Source organism: Gopherus evgoodei, unplaced genomic scaffold, assembly GCF_007399415.2.
Source record: "Gopherus evgoodei ecotype Sinaloan lineage unplaced genomic scaffold, rGopEvg1_v1.p scaffold_32_arrow_ctg1, whole genome shotgun sequence".
NCBI lineage: Eukaryota > Metazoa > Chordata > Testudines > Testudinidae > Gopherus > Gopherus evgoodei.
In genome coordinates, this window is record NW_022059994.1 from 3,969,048 (window position 1) to 3,988,855 (window position 19,808).

General features: G+C 47.7%; 3 protein-coding genes across 8 annotated transcripts in view; 2 read left to right on the top strand and 1 right to left on the bottom strand.

Annotated features, from left to right (window-relative positions):
• Positions 1-19,808, top strand: part of LOC115640774 (putative zinc finger protein 66) — a 687,485-nt gene that overhangs the window by 476,750 nt on the left and 190,927 nt on the right. The gene's annotated exons all lie outside the window — the stretch shown is intronic.
• Positions 1-19,808, bottom strand: part of LOC115640675 (zinc finger protein 850-like) — a 542,158-nt gene that overhangs the window by 434,911 nt on the left and 87,439 nt on the right. The gene's annotated exons all lie outside the window — the stretch shown is intronic.
• Positions 1,441-14,409, top strand: LOC115640879 (zinc finger protein 214-like). 5 transcript variants are annotated; one of them, XM_030543959.1, is made up of 2 exons: positions 1,441-1,498; positions 12,206-14,409. In XM_030543959.1, exon 2 carries the CDS (start codon positions 12,954-12,956, stop codon positions 13,578-13,580), a length of 627 nt encoding a protein of 208 aa, XP_030399819.1. In that variant the 5' UTR covers positions 1,441-1,498; positions 12,206-12,953; the 3' UTR covers positions 13,581-14,409. The 5 variants fall into 5 exon arrangements, with proteins under 5 accessions (XP_030399819.1, XP_030399817.1, XP_030399818.1 ...); XM_030543957.1 differs by having other exon boundaries at positions 1,442-1,604; XM_030543958.1 differs by having other exon boundaries at positions 1,442-1,604; positions 12,209-14,409.

A 19,808-nucleotide genomic window follows, 5' to 3' on the forward strand; every position in this document is an offset into this window, starting at 1 on the left:
TGTAAGAATAAGAGCTTTGTGGATCTTTTTATTTGCTTTCTGCTTTTTTAGCCATTAGGTTGCATGGGGATCACATTTTGAAGCTTTCTCTATAGCCACGAGGGCTAGAAACTTATTTTTTCTTTAAGAATGAAGGCTGAAATCATCACTTGACTCCAGAAGCTGGGCTTTAAGGAAAGCAACTGTTATCACAAACCTCCATGACTAAAGGCTCTACAGGGACGTCATGCAGGAAAATTATGAGACTGTGGTAAGGGGTTCCCATCCCCTTGTTTCTGTGGGGTCTGTGATGAACCCACTTTGATTTCTGCTCAGATTCTTACCTAGTCATTTAGACTCAATGCCCCTTGCATCTCAATGCCCCTTTCATCCTTTTGTGGATCTGGGCCAGGTCCCTTAGGCAGGAACCCAGCTCAGGGATTCAAATCACTTTAGAGGGGTGGCTCTCAATGTTTCCAGATGAATGTGCCCCTTTCAGGAGTCTGATGTGTCTTGTCTACCCTCAGGTTTCACCTCACTTAAAAAAACTACTGGCTTACAAAATCAGACATAAAAATACCCATGTCACAGCCACACTAGAACTGACAAATTGCTTCCTTTCTACCACATAATTATAAAAGAAATCACTTGGAATATAAATATGGTACTTACATTTCAGTGTAGAGAGCAGTATAAGCAAGTCATTGTATGAAATTTTCGTTTGTACTGACTTTGCTAGTGCTTGTTACGTATCTGGTTGGAAAACTAGGCAAATCTCTAGCTGAGTTAGGGTGACCAGATGTCCCGATTTTATAGGGACAGTCCTGATTTTTGGGTTTTTTTCTTATATAGGCTCCTATTACCCCCCATCCCCATCCCAGTTTTTCACACTTGCTGTCTGGTCACCCTAAGCTGAGTTGATGTACCCCCTGGAAGACCTCTGCGTGCCCCCAGGGGTACACGTACCCCTGCTTGAGAACCACCACTCTAGACTATTTGTTTTTTTTTTCTTTTTTAAATTAATGTATTTAAATCTGTAAACCTGTAGCTGAGTGGAGGGGATTCCCTGGGACTTCTAGTTCTCAATGCATGTGTTTCCCAGTCGTTAACCCACTGCATGGCAGCCACCCACCATGTGAGGGGGAGATCATGGGAGAGGAACGAGGAGGGGAAGGGGGTCTGCTTTCCAATCCCCACCCATGGGCAGCCTCTTCCAGAATTCACTTCCCGATGCAGGGGACACGTGTCTCAGGGACACTGACTTTACGTGTGATTTGTTTTGCAGATCTCTGGAGTGAAAGGGCAGAGAGAGAGAAGCATTAGGACAGGGTTCCTGCCCGGTCACAGTTCTCTGTGTCATTGAGGGGGGTGGAGTATAAGGAGGGGGCGGTTTATTAGCTGTCCTATCCGTAGGGCTCTAGTTCTCGTTCAGACTGGGGAAGGCGGCACCAATCTGTTTCTGCTTCTCTTCCTGGGTCAGATCCTCCATTGCGAGCTGGAAGCCCGGACTGAGCAGCGGGTAAGGGGGCAGAGACCGGCATTAACCCCCCTGTGTGCTCAACCCAGGTGGGGACTTTCTCTGGTGGCTGGAACCGGGCTCTGCTGACCTCAGCTGGAGACTCCAGGTGATGAGAGAGAGAACTGGGGGTGGGGGGCAGGAAAGTGACTGCACAAACAGGATCTGAGTTTGTTTGCAGCAATCAGGAGCCTCATTTTGGAAAAAAAAAATCAGAGGGGGCCCAAAGTCCTGTCAGCTGATGGAGCATTCTGTGTGATTAACTATCAGAGGGGTAGCCGTGTTAGGCTGTATCTGCAAAAACAAATCTGTTAGTCTTTAAGGTGCCACCAGATTCCTCCTTGCATATGTGTTTAGAGTAGGACCTCAGAGTTAGGAACCGACCTGTCAACCACACGCCTCATTTGGAAGTGGAAATATGCCATCAAGCAGCAGCAGAGCCGAACCAAAAAAAGCAAATACAATACAGTGCCGTGTTTAAACGTAAACTACTTTAAAAAAATGAAAGGAAAGGGTTTTTTTTAAAAAAAAAGATCTGACACGGCAAGGAAACTGTTTCTGGCCTTGTTTCGTTTAAATTAAGATGGTGAAAAGCAGCATTTTTCTTCTTCAGACTAACATTTCAAAGCCGTATTCAGTCAATGTTCGGTTGTAAACTTTTTGAAAGAACAACCAGCGTTACAAACATTTCAGAGTTACGAACAACCTCCATTCCTGGGGTGTTCGTAACTCTGAGGTTCTGCTGTATGTTACCATCGTGCAAAGTTGGGATGGGGAGAGGGTTAAATTACACTTCTGACAGCAGTGAGTCTCTTCTGTTCTTCTGCCTAGCATCTGCTCCAGGGTCCCAACTCAGGAGGGGAAATAGGTATGGGGTAAGGGGGGCCATGAACAGGTCCCAGTCTGTCTCTTTGGGTACGTCTTCACTACCGGCCATATTGGCGGGTAGCAATCGATCCCTGAACGTGCTCCTGTCGACTCCGGATCTCCACCAACACGAACGGCGGTAGTAGAGTCGACAGGGGGAGCCATGGACGTCGATCCCGCGCCGTGAGGACGGTAGGTAACTCGATCTAAGATACTTCGACTTCAGCTACGTTATTCACGTAGCTGAAGTTGTGTATCTTAGATCAAACCCCTCCCCTAGTGTAGACCAGCCCTTAGTTCCTCGGAGGATGGGTTGTTAGGGAGGGAATGGATGAAACATAAGAGGTGTAGAGAAAAAGGAGTGGGTGGAGGAAGGGTGACAACAAAGGAGTTTCGTTGGAGGTTGTTATTTCTTTTAAAAATAGAATCCCTTTAGTGCGATATTCCCCATTAAGTCCTTGGAGATGTGGAATACTCCTAGACTGATGGAGTTTAAGGGCAGAAAGGATTGCCAGATCATCCAGTCAGACCTGAACTGAAGTGAAGTGAGAGCCCAGCTGTGATATTGTGAACGTGTACTTGTGTTTTAAGACTTGAAGAGCGTGAAATGGGCTAAAAGTGCAATGAAGTAAAGTTTAACAAACGGGGAGTGGAGAGCGCCAAAGACGCACCTCACCTGGGGTGCCATTTGGTCTAGGGCCGGCCCTGGTCTCAGGATTAGGATGAAGAAGGTCTAGGATCTCAGGAAATGGAGATGATGAGAGCCATGATGGTGAAGCATTGCTCCACTAGCATCTCTCTGTTCTTCCATCTTTTCCTCTCAAAGCCTCTTTAAGGACCCCAAAAGAGAGTGATGGGTGAACTCGCCCATCCCCTTGTTATTCTTCCACCAGTGAGACCTAATATGTGTTCATTTAGTTAATTAATTTCCAATTCCACATCTTCTGTTTTCACCAAGCAGGATTTCAACACAGTCCTTAGTTATATCAGGAGGCCTTTTTGTAGACTAATTCAGTCTGTCTCCCTTTCGTACCTTTTTGCCGTCACCATTTGTTATTATGGGTTATGGTGACATTCTATGAACTTTCACATACTCTTTACAGTTGAGATTCCAATTTAGCAGAAATCTGTGGGCCCAATTATCCTAACAGCCCACCTCCATGTATTGCCCTTTTCTCCCTTTAATTATGAAATAATCATATAAAAATCTCTCACCTATTGACCTTTTTTGTTCTTGAATGATCAGATACTCTATAAAATCCCTGCAGATTTGATCCTTTTTTCATGGTCCAGTTATCAAATGATTGTATACAATTCCCTTGGATTTTCTCCTTTGTCTCTCCTTTATTGAATATTAATATCAAATCCTCTCCATTTTTGCCATTTGTCCCCCTGTAGTTCTCAAATATTGATATATGCCCTTTCTCAGATTTGAGCAGGTTTCCCCGCCCTTTTCTGACTGTACCAGCTTCGGGTTTAGGTAGGAAATGATTTCTCTGGCTCACTCCCCAGAAGGGATGTGGGAGACGGGGTCTAATTTATCTAGAATGGATTTAATACCCCTTTTATGTTTTGCCCCTTTTCGCTCATTATCTGATATTAATTAAAACACCATATCCTCAGACATTCTCACCTTCATCTCAATGGCATATTGATGTAAAACCGCTGCTTTCTACCTCTTTCTCCTTAATTTTTCTCCTCTCAGATCAAATCTCCTTACACTTTGCCACTTGCCCTCCATTTCTTGATCATTGAGATAAAAATCTCCTCAGAACTTGGATTCTTCCCACCCCTTTTCTGGCCAAGTTTGCCACTTAGCCGCCCCCGCCCTCCATCTCTGCTCCCCGTGTGTCTGTGAGTCCCAGAGATGTCACTGATGACACACACACCAGTTAGCACTCATGGGAGCTGATCTGGCTGTGAGAGCATGAAGGGCAGGCCACAGTGAAGGGGATACTAGCAGGACCTCCCCCTAGCTAGAGGAGAAAGGAGATGGAAAGGGAGAGAGAGACTGAACAGGGCAGCGGGAGCAATAAGTGGGGAGAACAGTTCCCAGCTCCTAGGCCGGCCCAGATCTATTCCCTGCACCATCCCTGGGCAGATTGAGTTCCTGGGAGCGAGGCGAGGAGCAGAGGGAGGAAAAGCCAATTTCTGGCTCTGCCGAGCTGCCACACTGCTGGGAGGACGCGCTGCCCCAGGGGGACATTGTCAGAATGGGAATCCTCCAAAGCAGCCTCTTTGATTTTGCTCTTTTCTAGCGGTTGACTCAGTGACTCTGTTACTGGGAGATGCTAAAAATGTCTTGGTGGGTTTAGGCCCAGTGAGAAGGGCCAGGTCTGCACTGGAATAAAGTGATCCAGTGTTTTCCCAGCCTGCCAGCGTATAGAGCCTCTGCCTGCAGGGAAAGAACCGAGAGGGAACTGGGGTGTGAAATGGACTCAAACGCCTTCTGAAATGTCCTGTTGCCCTGCTCATCCTGACAGGCTGCAGAATCATGTCCATGTTTTGCTCGAGATTGTCCCATCCTCCCAGGGGATGGGGAAGAAATGACTGGCTCAGGCTGGGAATTTTCAGGAGTTGCTGGAGGAGAGCAGGGGGAGTTTAGAGGGGCAGAGGCAGGAAATTCACAGGGGGAGAAACTGCTGGGATGTGTTCAATCTGGGGCCTGATTTTTGGAACAAGCCCATGGAGGAGGTAAATTCCCCCATTTGTGGAACAGGGAGCAGCCCCACTGGACAAGGCTGGGAAAATGGACCAGACTCCCACTGCTGGAGCCTGAACTCACCAGGCAGAGGCTGCTCTGAAATATGAAGGGGGCACCCAGCGGTGAGGCCCAGAGGAGAGGTCCCGTCCCCTCATCCTCAGCTTCTGGGAATAGGGAGGGAGTTGGGATTCCTACCAGCCTCTGGCTAGTAAGTGTGTGATAACCGGGAAGGCCCCTGCCCTCCTCCATCAGCTGGGAGGGACAAGGAGCTCTCTCTTTCTCCCCACCCTGAAGCCTCCTGGCTGCTCTGAGCAGGGTGGGGGTGGGATTCTGCTCCCCTTTCCCTCCTCAACCCTCAGAGCTTCCATTTTATCAGCCTCCTCCGCTGTGACTAGCGAGATTGTGGCTGGGGCAGCAGGTGCTGAGTGCGGGACTCACATTGTTTCAGATGCCGGTGACCTTCGAGGAGGTGGCTGTGTATTTCACCCAAGGGCAGGGGGCTCTGCTGGACCCCGCTCAGAGAGCTCTCTACAGGGATGTCATGCAGGAGAACTATGAGACGGTGACCTCGCTGGGTAAGGGATTCGTTCTTCCCTTGGTTACTGGAAACTGCCACATCTGTGATGTGCCCTGTAGAGCATCTGCTCAGGTTCTTCCCTGCTTGCTTCAGTTTTTGGGGAGTGGCCTCTGTCTTCCCTAGCTCCAGTGGGAGACAGAGTTGAATCTCCAAACCTGAGCTCGGGGAGACAGAAACGTAACGGAGATGCAGCTTCATCCCCACAGCTTTCAAGGGGGCAACAGCAGTGTATTGTCCTGTCTCTGTTACTTCTCACTCACACACAGAATCTTTGTTCACATCCCATCCTGGGACTAGGTTAAATCTATGAGGTAGGCTCTGGAGGTTTAGAAATAGGCAGAGATTTAACTCCACAGCTGTGTCTAAGCCAGGAAGTCCCCCAGAGTACACAGATCCTGGAAACTCCCACTGTGAGTACAAACCTTATTCTCCCCTCCCACACATAGACTCATAGGCCTGGAAGGGACCTCGAGAGGACATCTAGTCCGGTCCCCTGCACTTATGGCCAAACTAAGTATTATCTAGACCGTCCCCTCTCTCCCTCCCAGAGGCCCAGTGACTGTGTTTCCATCCATTTTCATTCCACGTTCTTGCCTGATTCCATGCCCCTGTGCAAGAATTCTCATTCCTAAATCTGACCCAATCTCCTGGCTGGGATAATGAGAAGAGCCGTGGGTCCCAGATCTCCAGCCCTGTGAGAAAAGGAAGATCCCGAGAGGCCCCCGCACAGGAATGCAGTCTGGGAAACTGACGCCGAAACCATCTGGCGAATGAAGGAAAAAATTGGGACTCCCACTAATGCGTTGTGCATGAGCTGCCCCAGTTCTGCCTCATCCCACACAGGGCAGGGCTGTCGCCAGCAGGTGTCCTATCCTGACTCAACGTTTCCCACCCATCTGACGGACAGCTGGCAGGAACTCCCTCTCCGACTTTACGTCCCCAAGTGTTTGGAGGCAGAATCCAATTTCTCCCTTTTTTGCACTTTGTGCTCCAGGATCCGTTACAACTGGGTTATTCCTTCTCCCAAACTCCAAAGAGCAGCTTTTTAGCTTTTTTATTTTTTGAAGAAGAAGGTGGCATGTGAGCCAATAAAATGTTGAGAACCGCTGCTTTGGGCCTCTCTTCTCTCTGTCTCCAGACAGGAGCCTTTTCCATTACATTTTTTTATTTTTCTCCCTCTCCTCTCTGCCCCCCTGGGTTGGGAGAGGATTTCTGGAGAACAGGAGTCTGTAGGAAACCAGTATTTGAGGAGAAAACACAGCAGTACAGCAAGCCCAACTAAGATCAAAACTGGTCCTTCTCATGGTCCAGCTGTGCGATATCAAGCCATCTCCCACACTCTAAAGTGGTTCTTTAATGTGTCTCTTTGCAGCACATGATATTAAAACACCCTGTGATTTAATTATTAAGCATTCTAAGTTATAGATTCATAGACTCTAGGACTGGAAGGGACCTCGAGAGGTCATCGAGTCCAGTCCCCTGCCCTCATGGCAGGACCAAATACTGTCTAGACCATCCCTAATAGACATTTATCTAACCTACTCTTAAATAGCTCCAGAGATGGAGATTCCACCACCTCCCTAGGCAGTTTATTCCAGTGTTTAACTACCCTGACAGTTAGGAACTTTTTCCTAATGTCCAACCTAAATCTATCTTGCTGCAGTTTAAGTCCATTGCTTCTTGTTCTATCACTAGAGGCTAAGGAGAACAAGTTTTCTCCCTCCTCCTGATGACACCCTTTTAGATACCTGAAAACTGCTATCATGTCCCCTCTCAGTCTTCTCTTTTCCAAACTAAATAAACCCAATTCTTTCAGCCTTCCTTCATAGGTCATGTTCTCAAGACCTTGAATCATTCTTGTTGCTCTTCTCTGGACCCTCTCCAATTTCTCCACATCTTTCTTGAAATGCGGTGCCCAGAACTGGACACAATACTCCAGTTGAGGCCTAACCAGCGCAGAGTAGAGCAGAAGAATGACTTCTCGTGTCTTGTTTACAACACACCTGTTAATGCATCCCAGAATCACGTTTGCTTTTTTTGCAACAGTATCACAATCTTGACTCATATTTATTAACCAATCAGGATGCTTTTACTATGTTATTAACCAATTAAGTTATCAACTTGTACTAAATTATTCATATATTTGCGGTGAAAATAATATCTTTATCTATCTATCCTATCTGTCTACCACACACCTCATCTGTCTGTCTGTCTGTCTATCTATCCACCACACATACCCTCTATCTATCTGATCTATCCACTACACACCCTATCTGTCTGTCTGTCCACTACACACACCCTCTGTCTATCTGATCTATCCACCACACCCCCTCTATCTATCTATCTATCTATTCCCATACACCTTATCTATCTATCTATCTAAACTAAATACTTCCCCTGTCATACTGTTTAAATATGCAAATACAGTACTATAGGAAATGAAACAATTGAGTTCACACTGCTTGGCTCTTTTGGGTAATGCTGATCGCTAATTTGGCTCCTGAACCACTGAGATCTGAGTATCCCTGCTCTACAGCAGTGTGGCAGGCAAGACTTAAGCTGTTTATTTCATCAGCAGGAGCTGGCTTTGCAGAATCTCCAAGCCGGCTGTCCCATGGCGTTTGGAAGCTATTTGAAAAAGCCAACTCCAAAGTAGGGATGTGGCTGGAACGTCGTAAGCTGCCTAGGGTAGAGATACAGCTGAAGAACCTGGCTTTTGGGAAGTAACAAACTAGAGAGCCTTAGCTGTAGCGGGGGGATGGGTGTGCTCTGACTAGGGTGAAATATGGTGGCCAGGAGAGGACTTATTGATACCCCACATATACAGGATAATATTTGTACATCCTGACTGGACCTTTCAGTGGCTTAAGTCCATCTACTTCTTTCTCTATTTCCAGAGGAGACCCTTACTGCTCTCCCAGGATCTTTCCCACCTCTGTCAGACATTCTTGGTTCTACCCCAGTTGCTCAAGGAAAGTTTCACAAGTTGTATTTCTTCTAGGAAATCCTCAAATATTTGCTTTCAGGCAACTCCAGTTAATTTGTGTGACAGTGACCAGATGTGGAAAATGTCCCAGGGTGGTGTACCCTACAAACTGTCCACCTCTGTACCCTACAAACTGTCCTGTTTTTGAATGGAATTCTAGAATCAGGAACTACATCATCTTCTACACCACAGATGGAGCTCGGAGAAACCCCATGTAGTTCAGGGCAAATGGTTGTCTGAGGAAACTCGTAAGAACTTCCTGGAGATACAAGCAGTGAAGAAGGTGGTTCTCTCTCTCTACTTTTAAGTTTCCCTCTGGATTAGTTTTTCATTCATGTGAAAAGCAACACTAGGAACGCCATGGCATGCTGACTCTTCCAGGCGTTAATAAGAAATTACATGTTAAAAATCCTGAATGAAGCAAGAAATATTCTCTTGCTCCTGGCACAGGATAGTCTTTGCTCTGAGGAGCTCAGTGAGAACACCAGGTATCTAATGATTAAAACAACCTGCATTTGACCCAAAAAACCCACCCTGCTGGTTAACTAGGGTTGCCAGTTTTGGTGGGCTGTATTCCTGGAGGTTTCATCACATGACATAATCTTTAATTAGCAATGGAGGGAAGGATGGCTCAGTGGTTTAAGCATTGGCCTGCTAAACCCAGGGTTGTGAGTTCAATCCTCAAGGGAGCCATTTGGGGATGGGTGAGGGGGAAAACTGTCAGGGACAGTTATTGGTCCTGCTAGTGAAGGCAGGGGACTGGACTCAATGACCTTTCAAGGTCCCTTCCAGTTCTATGATATAAGTATATCTCCATATGTAAGAACTGTAATACCCCCTGGAGTAAGAAAACCAATCTAAATATTGCCTAGTGGAATAAGATTTAAAGTTTATATCAGTGGTCCCCAACCATTTTTTGTCTGGCAGGCACCAGACGACAAGCCACAGAGGAGCATGGCGACGGATGAGCATCTGCTGAAATTCCGCCAACAGTCAGCAGCATTTTGCCGATGACGCAGCTTGTTGGCGGCATTTTGACTGACGCTTGTCCACCGCCCAGTACATAGGCGCACTTAGATGCCCCAGCGGGCACCATGATGCCTGTGGACACCGCGTTGGGGACCCCTGCTTTAGATTGTACATTTTTCTTTTATTTTCTTTGGTAACTTTCTCCATTTTTTTATACCTACCGCTTCTAATCACTTTAAAATCACTCTCTCTAGTTAAGAAAACTGTTTTATACTTTACTTAAAACAGCATGGTTTGGTTGAGGTGCTTGGGAAATCTCAGCTCAGTTACAAAGGCTGGTGCACGTCCTCTCCACACTGAGGGAGGGGCAGCCTGGGCAATGACCTTACACTGGTCAGGTTTCTGACCAGGGCAGGATGGTGCAGCTCAGGGTACTATGGGAAGTAAGAGAAAAAAACAAACCCTCTATTACAGTTTTCCTATTGGTTCAATTTTCTTGATCTTTTAAGTTACCCTTTTGTTTGTGAATATTGATTTTAGTATTGGCTACTTACCTGCCATAATGGATCATTGATCACCAGGTACCTAAGAAGGAGAAAGGTAAAAATTATCAGCCCATCCATCATTTTCCCTTCTCTGAAGTGGGCTCTGGTGTTCCATGAGACCCGACACAAGTTTTACAATAAATTCCAGTTGAAAGGGAAATATCTCAATCCTTCTTTATTTCCCCATGGAAACCTCCAACAGAGAGGTGGAGAAAACTTAGGAGTCCCACTTTAGGGGATCTTGCTTTGCTGTAAACATTTCCATTTTTGTGTACCAAATAAATAAGTAGATGAAGTATCCTGCCTGGAGATGACAAATCTTCTGTAAAGTTTATTCATCAGAACTTTATTCCTGGGGGAATTCTGCACACATTATTTTAGAATTCTGCAAAATTCTGCATATTTTATCTGTCCAAGTAACACGATATAATCATGCCAGTTTCAATAATTTTGGTAATTTATTTCAAAATGTCTCTCGACAAGTACATCTATATCAGTAAAGACAAAAAAAAAAAAGATTCTGGTAATTGTTTCTGACAAGTAGATTCCTTACCAGGCATTCAGTAACTTCTTGCTTAACGTTGTAGTTATGTTCTTAGAAAATGTGACTTTAAGCAAAACGATGTAAAGTGAATCAAATTTACCCATAAGAATTAATGTAAATTGGGGGGGCTAGGTTCCAGGGAATTTTTTTTGCTAGACAAAAGACATTATTACATATACAGTATAAGTTTTTAGCAAGTTCTAATTAGAGGATTGTCTGGGGACCTGCTCATGAACTCCCTGAGTTTCTCCTAAAGCAACCATGTTAATATCAGGTGGGATATTTCCCAGGGAATGCCTTGCTGCTAAAAGATGAACTAGCCCTCAGCTGAGCCCTCAAGGCTTAACACATTGTTGTTAATGTAACCTCCCGCTACAAGGCAGCATAGAGGGAGCCAGGAGGGAAGACACACAATAGACACAGGGCAGCAGTTGTAAACACTTCCTTGGGGAAACTGAATGTGATGATGAACCCATACTATCCCTCTGGAGTGCACCACTTCCTCCTCCGGACAGCATATGCGCGGCTGCACAGGTGCAGTACCGGGGGTGGGGGGAAAGAGTGCTCAACCCTCAGCTCTGCCTCAGGCTTGCCCCCATTCCACCCCCTCTCCCGATGCGCTCCTTCCCCCTTTTCCCCCAGAGCCTCCTGAATGGTAAAACAGCTGATTGCTGTGGGCAGGAGGTGCAGGGAGGGAGGGGGGAGTTGTTGATCCGCGGGGCCACCAAGAGGCGGGAGGTGTTGTGGAGGTGGAGGGGGGGCTGCCAGTCCACCCTGGTTCCAAGCCCCCACGGCCAAACAACTTTATAAGGAAATGTTGTGCAACTTTCAATGAATATGTTCTCTAATAGGTCAGGGACAAAACATCGTTAACCGGGACGTCATTAAGTGAGGAGTTACTATATTAACACAGAACTTTTTTCCCCCACAGAAAATATATTCTGCCCCAGAAGTTCTGCAGTTCTGCCTTTTGCCCACCAGAGACTGCTGTAGCACCACAGCAGCCGGCTGCGTTCTTGCTGCTTGCCGGTCTGGCACCACAGCGGCCTCTGGTGGGCGAAAGGCTAAACCGCAGCAGTTCTTGGGCAGAAAAGTATTTTCTGTTGGGGGACAAAAATCTGCAGAAGATCTGAATTCTGCACATCCTCAAAGGCGCAGAATTCCCACAGGAGTAGAACTTATAGCTTGTCTTCTCCACTTTGGCATTTGTCTTGAGTGTTAGAGAGAGAAAATGTTCACAGAACACCTCCATCTTCTGGCACAACATTGTGACGCTAGAAAAAAATTATTTTATCTCCCTGCTCCTAAAATGAAGAGGAGTGACCCAATGGTAGTGGATCACTGAGCACCAGGGGCTCACTTCAGAGAAGGAAAACTTGCAGACAGGTAAGTAACTTTTATCTTTCTCAAAACTCCATCAGTTCTTGTGTTTTCTTTCTTCTCTTTGCTGTTCCCCTTTCTTTCCCTTTGACTCTAGCAATGGGAATGACTCTAGTATGAATTCTCTCTGTATCGCAGCAGGTGAAGAGATGCTGAGTGAGAATGAAGAGGAGAACCTCCAGTAGGGAAAACCCCTAAGCAAGTGGAGCTGCATGGGACGTTATCGGGAAGATCTAAATGGAACGTTTCCAGGAGAGTTGACCATGGAAAATCTTGTGAGAGTCATTGCAGGTCAGAGGGACAGCAGAGAAACCAATTGTGGAAGGAAGTAATTAAATACATTACTTGTGAGGAAGGGTGCAAAGACCTCAAGGAAACCACAGCCCAGCAGGGAATCCACACGAGAGAAAAAACACACGCACAATGCACAGCAAAAACTTCAGTTTGAGATTGCACTCTTTTAGACACCAGAAAACCCACACAAGAGAGAAACTTTATAAATGCTTTGAGTGCGGAAAAAGATGTAGTGACAACTCGCACCTTATTAGACATCAAAGAATTCACACAGGAGAGACCCTATAACTGCATTGACTGGGAGTTGGTTTAGCAACAGAAGTACACTTTATTAGGCATCAGAGAACCCCCACATAGGAGAGAAACCCTACAAATGAATTGATGGTGAGAAACATTTTTTCAGAGCTCACATCACAGAATCCAGACAGGAGAGAAACCATGTAAATGCCAAACCTGTGGGATACATTTCAATCGGCGGTCAACCCTTGTTTGATATCAGAGAGTCCATACAAGAGAGGCGCCCTATAAATACCTTGATGGTGGGAAAAATTTTAGTGACGACTCACAACTTATTACACATCAAAGTGCCCACATGGGTGAGAGACCCTATAAATGCTTTGACTGTGGGAAAAGTTTCCTTCAGAGCGCACATCTTATTGTGCATCAGCGAACCCACACGGGAGAAATGCCCTATAAATGCCCCGACTGCGGGAAAAGCTTCAATCGAAGTGCAAATCTGGAGAGACACCAGATAGTCCACATACGAGAAAAAGCACATAAATGCCTCGACTCTGGGGAAAAGGTTAGTGATAAGTCACTTACTACACATCACAGAAGCCACTCAGAAGCGAAACCCTATGTATGCAAGGACTGTGGGAACAGTTTCATTCAGAGCTCAGATCTTATCGTGCATCAGAGAGTTCATACCGGAGAAACACCCTATAAATGTCCCGACTGTGGGAAAAACTTCAGTCGAAGTTCAAATCTTACTAGACATCAGAGAACCCACAGAGGGGAGAAAACCCATAAATGCCTGGACTGTGGGAAAAGTTTCATTCAGAGCTCAGATGTTATTGTGCATCAGAGAAGCCATACAGGAGAAACGCCCTTTAAATGCTCTGACTGTGGGAGATACTTCAGTCGGCTTTCCAACCTTGCTAGACATCAGAGAATCCACACGGGGGAAAGACCCCCATACGTGCCTGGAGTGTGGGAATAGTTTCATTCAGAGCTCAGATCTTCTTCTACATCAGAGAATCCACATGAGAGGGAAAAAAACATAAAAGCCTCCGCTTGTGAGCAAAAGTTTAGTAACAAGTCACGTCTTAGCACACGCTGGAGAACCCACGTTGGAGAAAGCCCTTATTAAACCCTGGACCGTGGAAAAAGTTTCCATCAGAGTTCAGTTCATATTTCACATCAAAGGAGCCACATGGCAGAGTGACTGTGTACGTACTCCGAATGCATGAACTGTTTCATTCACAGCTCACAGCTTTGTATACATCAGATAGTCCATGCAGGAAAGAGACTCTATAAATCAGTAACTCTCAACCTTTCGAGACGACTGTTCCCTTTTCCGGAGGTTGATTTGTCTGGCCTACCCCCAAGTTTCGCCTCACTTAAAAATAACTTGCTCACAAAATCAGACATAAAAACACAACAGGGTCACAGCCACCAGTACTGCAAGGTGGCTGCCTTTCTCATTGTTACCCTGTCATTCTTAAATAAATTGTCAGCTGTAGATTGAGAAACACTGATATAGATGCAATGGTGACTAGTAACTGTTGATGGTGGAGGCACAATGGCAGCCCCCTCCCTCTTGCCGCACAGCCATGGTCAACCTTCTGGTGACGGCCCAGGCCCCCTTCAGCAACCCCCTCTGACCACAGAACCCTGGGCGGTCACCCATGTCACCCTCCCGGGACCAGCCTTGGGGAAAATGGCACTCTGGGGGAATTGGTATTTTGGTGTTCTGGCCCCCGCTGCCTCCCCGGACCCCCACCCATCCCCCCCAGTCCCTGCTTCCTCCTCCATCCCCCCACACACCTCACCCCAGTCCCTGCTTCCTCCAGCCCCCCACCCATCCCCTCTGGTCCCTGCTTCCTCCTCCAGCCCCCCACCCATCCCCGCAGTCTCTGCTTCCTCCTCCGGCCCTCCACTCATCCCCCTAGTCCCTGATTCCTCCTCTGGCCCCCCACCTATCCCCCCATCACCCCTGGGCCCCACTGCCTCCCTGCCTCCCCATTCCATACCCATCTCACCTGGACCCCACTGCCTCCCCCTGTTGCCCCAACTGACTCCCCGAGCGCCCTTCTGCGCACCCCAGGCAGACGAGTCCAGACTCGTAGCTGAGCAGGTAACTGCGGCTGCCGGCAAGGAAGGGACAGATTCAGCCGGCTTCCCCGCGCCCCCAATGCTGCCACCCCGGTCTCGTTTCCCTGCTCTAGGCGACACCTAGTGGCGCTCAGCGGGAGCGCTCGCTGTTGCTGTCTTTCCCAGGCACCTCCCTTTCAGCTGTGTTCAGCCCAACACCCACCGTGGCGTAAATCGGGGGGGAAATATGACCCAGCATGACCCCCCACCCAACACGTCACCTATGGATATAGCATATAGAGCAGTGCAAACAAGTAATTGTTTGTATGAAACTTTAGTTTGTCCTGACTTCACTAGTGCGTCTCATGTAGCCGGTTGTGAAAGTAGACAACTATCTAGATGAGTTCACGTGCCCCCTTGAAGACCTCTGCTGTCCCCTCCCACAAACCACTGCAATAAATGCCTCGATGGTGGGAAAAGTGTCTATTACAGCTCACGCTTTATTAAGAACCACACCGGAGAGAATGTGAGTGACAGGGGAGCTTCAACTGGGTTCTAACCGTGTCAAGCGTGAACAAATGAACACAAGGAAGAGACCTCTTAGATCTTCTGAGCAGGGAGTATGGAGCTAACACCATGTGGGATGGTGTAGACTCGTCGTCCACACTGGAAGGACATTCTCCCAGTGCCTTGATTAGTAAAATAAACCCCAAACCATCCATTTTCTACTTCCCAAATCAGAGGCATTTGACTATCTAGCATCCAACTGCGAGTCTCAGGGCACAGCGTCTTTCTCAAATTCTCTTCCTTTTTCTGCCGGCTGTAAAATGGAACTCTGTTGCTGGAGCCCCGAGCAGCAGTGTGCTGAGCTGAAACGCACTTTACTGAGCGGGACAGGAGCTTTTCATTTCTGTCTTTGGAATAATTAAAGTGGAATTCAGTTTCTTAAACATCCAGAGTCTTTTCTCTAGCATAATGACTAAAAAATGGTCTTTGGTGGACTCGAAGGCGGTCTAGGAAGCCTCTTTTAGGTGTTCATTCCCCAACCCTGGGCTCCAGATTCCAGAGCTTTTCAGACCTTTCCAGGAGTCTGTGACGGAAAAACCCTTGTGTCCAGGGGAAATCCTTTCTGGCTGGCATTCCTGTTCACCTGTCTCTTGCAGCGGGAGACAGTGAGTCTGTGAGAGCTCTGCTGCTTGTTTTGTTAAAGGCTGGTAGAGCAGTCTTGGAGAGAAACAGTGACCAGTTTTGCAAAATGCTCTGACCGTGGCTGATGTACAGTGCTATTTCAGAGCTGGGTATTATTCATTGCCCAAAAATCAAGCGTGAGGTGCACAGTAAGTGGGGGACACACAAGCATTACAAACCCACACAATGTGTCATTAAAGTTACACACACAGTCCAGGCCAGGTGGGCTGAGGGAATGCAGAGAGGTCACCAAAGCATCTTAGCTCAGCCTCGTCATGCGCTCTCTAGAGTCGAAACACACCGTGCTCCTCGTACTGAGTCCAGCTTAAATCAGGAGAGATCCCACTGGAGTCACTTGGGCCCCAGTCCCCTCACTCACCCCCGTGTAAATTCGGAGTGACCCCCCCCCTTGACGTTACATGGTGTTTATTCCAATTTCCCCCAGTGTAAATCAAGAGTAGCATTGGTGTCATGTAGGCTGGTTGCCTCCTCTCTCCAGGGCCGCCCAGCAGGGGCCCCCCACAAGAATATAGTATTCTATAGGATTGCAACTTTTTTTTATGGAAGGGGCCCCCGAAATTGCTTTGCCCCAGGCCCCCTGAATCCTCTGGGCGGCGCTGCCTCTCTCAGCCTGGTACAAATCCAGAGTCAACCCATGGCAGACCCTGGAATGGTCTACAGCAGCATGAAGCACTTGTAGGGGGGAAATCAGATGCTGACTTCTGAACATAAGAACGGCCATAGTAGGTCAGACCAAAGGTCCATCAAGCCCAGGATTCTGTCCTCTGACAGTGACCCATGGCAGGTGCCCCAAAGGGAATGAACAGAACAGGAAATCATCAAGTGATCCATGCCCTGTTGCCCAATCCCAGCTTCTAGCAAACAGAGGCTAGGGACACCCTCCCTGCCCATTCTGCTGCTGCATGTCTAACCCACACCCACTCAGTAGGACACTTTGCCCCCCTCGTTTGGTGGCTGGGCCATACAGAGAGGCTGATGAGCACTGGATGATAGTCTTAGGGTGCATCGACACCAGAAAAAGAAAGACCACAGCAGCAAGTGTCAGCCTAGGTTCACTGATTTGGGATCACGCTCCAGGGCTGAAAATAGCAGTGGATATGTTCCTTCTCAGGCTGGGCCTGAGACTGACCCCTCTTAGAGCGGGAAGGTCTACACTGCTATTTTCAGCCCTGTAGCCTGAGTTTGTAGACCCGAGCTCGGAGGCTCACCACCATGGGGTTTTCTTTGCAGTGTAGAGAGACCCTGAGGCGGGGGTAGTTTACAGGCCAATGTAAGTCTGGGCTCATATTCGTGCCCAACCCCCACCCGTCTTCCGTCTAGACACAAATTTGTCTGACTCAAGGCAGTAAGCCCTTGGGACCTGGGACCTGAAAAGTGGAGGGGGTGTCTGAGCCCAAGTCCTGTTGGAATTTGGGGTTCACATTGCATCATTTTGCAGCGTGGACTTAGCTGGGGCCCAGGTCTTCAGAGTCATGCTCGGAGAGTTCACCAGTGCTCTCCCACAATCCCCTGGGCTGCTTGGTGTTTAGCCCTGGTCTCGGGTGTCCCCCTTCCCCCCACCATGTACCCGGTCTCCACTGAGCTGGGGTGGGGGGTCTGGGAGAGCGTGTGTGTGCTGGTGCCTCTGGGTGCGGAGGAGGTGCTGCTGTGTTCAGGCTCCTGAATGCTCCGCTTAAAGAGACAGCGCTGACACACTCGCATTCCTCCCAACACACACATGTGCATGCACTCTCTGACACACATACACACTCCCTCCTACATGCACAAACACACAATCACACACACACACTCTCCCAACACACACACTCTGTCACACACACACACTCTCCCTCACCCACACACTCTCTCTCCCTCACACATACAATCCCTCTCCCTCATACAAACACACACACACACACTCTATCAGACACTCCTCCAATACACACATACTCTCCCTCACACAGTCCCCCCAGCACACTCTCTCTTTCTCTCTCACACACACACTTTATTGTTGTTATTGTTACTTCTTGGTACTTCCTGTCAAAATGTGCAAGGCACATATATTCTCTGTAATTTTATCCTTTAAAGTTCGTTAAGGATCACAGTGCTGTTAGTTTAGTTTTTTAACTGGTCTGTGCATTTCATCGTTTTATTTCTCTCTTACACTTCAGGTTAATTCTTTGACAAGTGAGTTCTAAAAGGCCTAACCTGTCATGGCTGGAGTAATTATCATTAGTACTTTTATCACCATATTGGGCTTCGTCTCATATTCTCTTGCTCCTGGTAAAGGATAGTCTTTACTCAGACTCCCAGGTCCACGGCACCTCGGGCGTTTCCCCTGGAACCAGGAAGGTTTTTCCTTCTGGAGCATGAATGGTCAGGAGAACGCATGGATTTCCTGCTCAAATCTAGACACTGCCCACAAACCTGGGCTTTTCTAGGGATTCAGGTAACTGGATCTTCATGATGGTCTTGACAGGACAAGAATCCTATTTTGTCTCACAATTAGAGAGATATAGGATCTCTCTTTCTAGACAGGTTCTTGATTGGATCTGAGTGCTAGCTTAGGTCATTTCCTTTGCAGAATAGCACAATCCTTCATTCAGGTAATTTTGCCATATATCCCCAGTCTTCAGTGTATTCTCTTTCCTGACACTGGGAACAGATGTGGCGGTGTTTGTCTGAAATGCATTTGGACAAAGAGTTCTGCGGTCTCTCGGCCTTTCGTCATATCTTGAGGGAAGGAAGAAAGTAAAAGAAGCCCTCAAATAAGAGCTGTTTTTCCTGTTGGCTGAATTTTATTCACGTTTTAAGTTTCCCACTTCTTTGTGGAGATTGGTTTTAGTATTGGCTTCTTCCCTGGTGTAATGGATCGTAGATCACCAGGTACCTAAGAAGAAGGTAAAAATTATCTACCCATCCATCGTTTTCCCTTCTCTGAAGTGGGCTCTGGTGCTCGATGGGAGGCCCCACGTAAGTTTTGCATTAAATTCCAGTTGAAGGGGAAATATCTCAAACTGTCTTTATTTGCCCTGTGAAGCCATCCCTGAGAGATGGAAAAAACTTAGGATTCCCACCTATTGGGAATCTTGCTTTTTGTTAATCTTTATTTCCATTTTTTTTTTTGGTATACCGAATGAATAAGTAGGAAAAGTGTCCTGCCTGGAGATGGCTAATCTGTAAAGTTTATTCATCAGAACTTATAGCTTGTCTTCTCAACTTGGGCAGTTGTCGTGAGTGTTAGGGCTTGTCTACATCAGAAAGTTGCAGCGCTGGTGAGGGAGTTACAGCGCTGCAACTTTGAAGGTGTACACATCTGCAGGGCATCACCAGCGCTGCAACTCCCTGTTTGCAGCGCTGGCCGTACTCCCGTTTTGTCTCGGGTGTAGAGGATCCAGCGCTGGTGATCCAGCGCTGGTAATCCAATGTAGACACTTACCAGCGCTTTTCTTGACCTCCGTGGAAGGAGGAAGCCTCTGGTAATCAAGCTGGTCTCCTTCCCCGGCTTGCTCTCGCGTTCCCGGAACCCTGAGCAAGCAGGTCTCCTTCCCTGCGGTTTGCAGGGTGGTTCGGGGAACGCGAGAGCAAACCGGGAAAGGAGACCAGCTTCGCCGCGGTTTGCTCTCGCGTTCCCCGAGGAAGCAGGTCTCCTTCCCTGTGGTTTGCAGGGTGGTTCGGGCAACGCGAGAGCAAACCGCGGCGAAGCTGGTCTCCTTTCCCGGTTTGCTCTCTCATTCCCGGAACCCCGAGCAAGCAGGTCTCCTTCCCTGCGATTTGCAGGGTGGTTCGGGGAACGCGAGAGCAAACCGCGGCGAAGCTGGTCTCCTTTCCCGGTTTGCTCTCTCGTTCCCGGAACCCCGAGCAAGCAGGTCTCCTTCCCTGCGATTTGCAGGGTGGTTCGGGGAACGCGAGAGCAAACCGCGGCGAAGCTGGTCTCCTTTCCCTG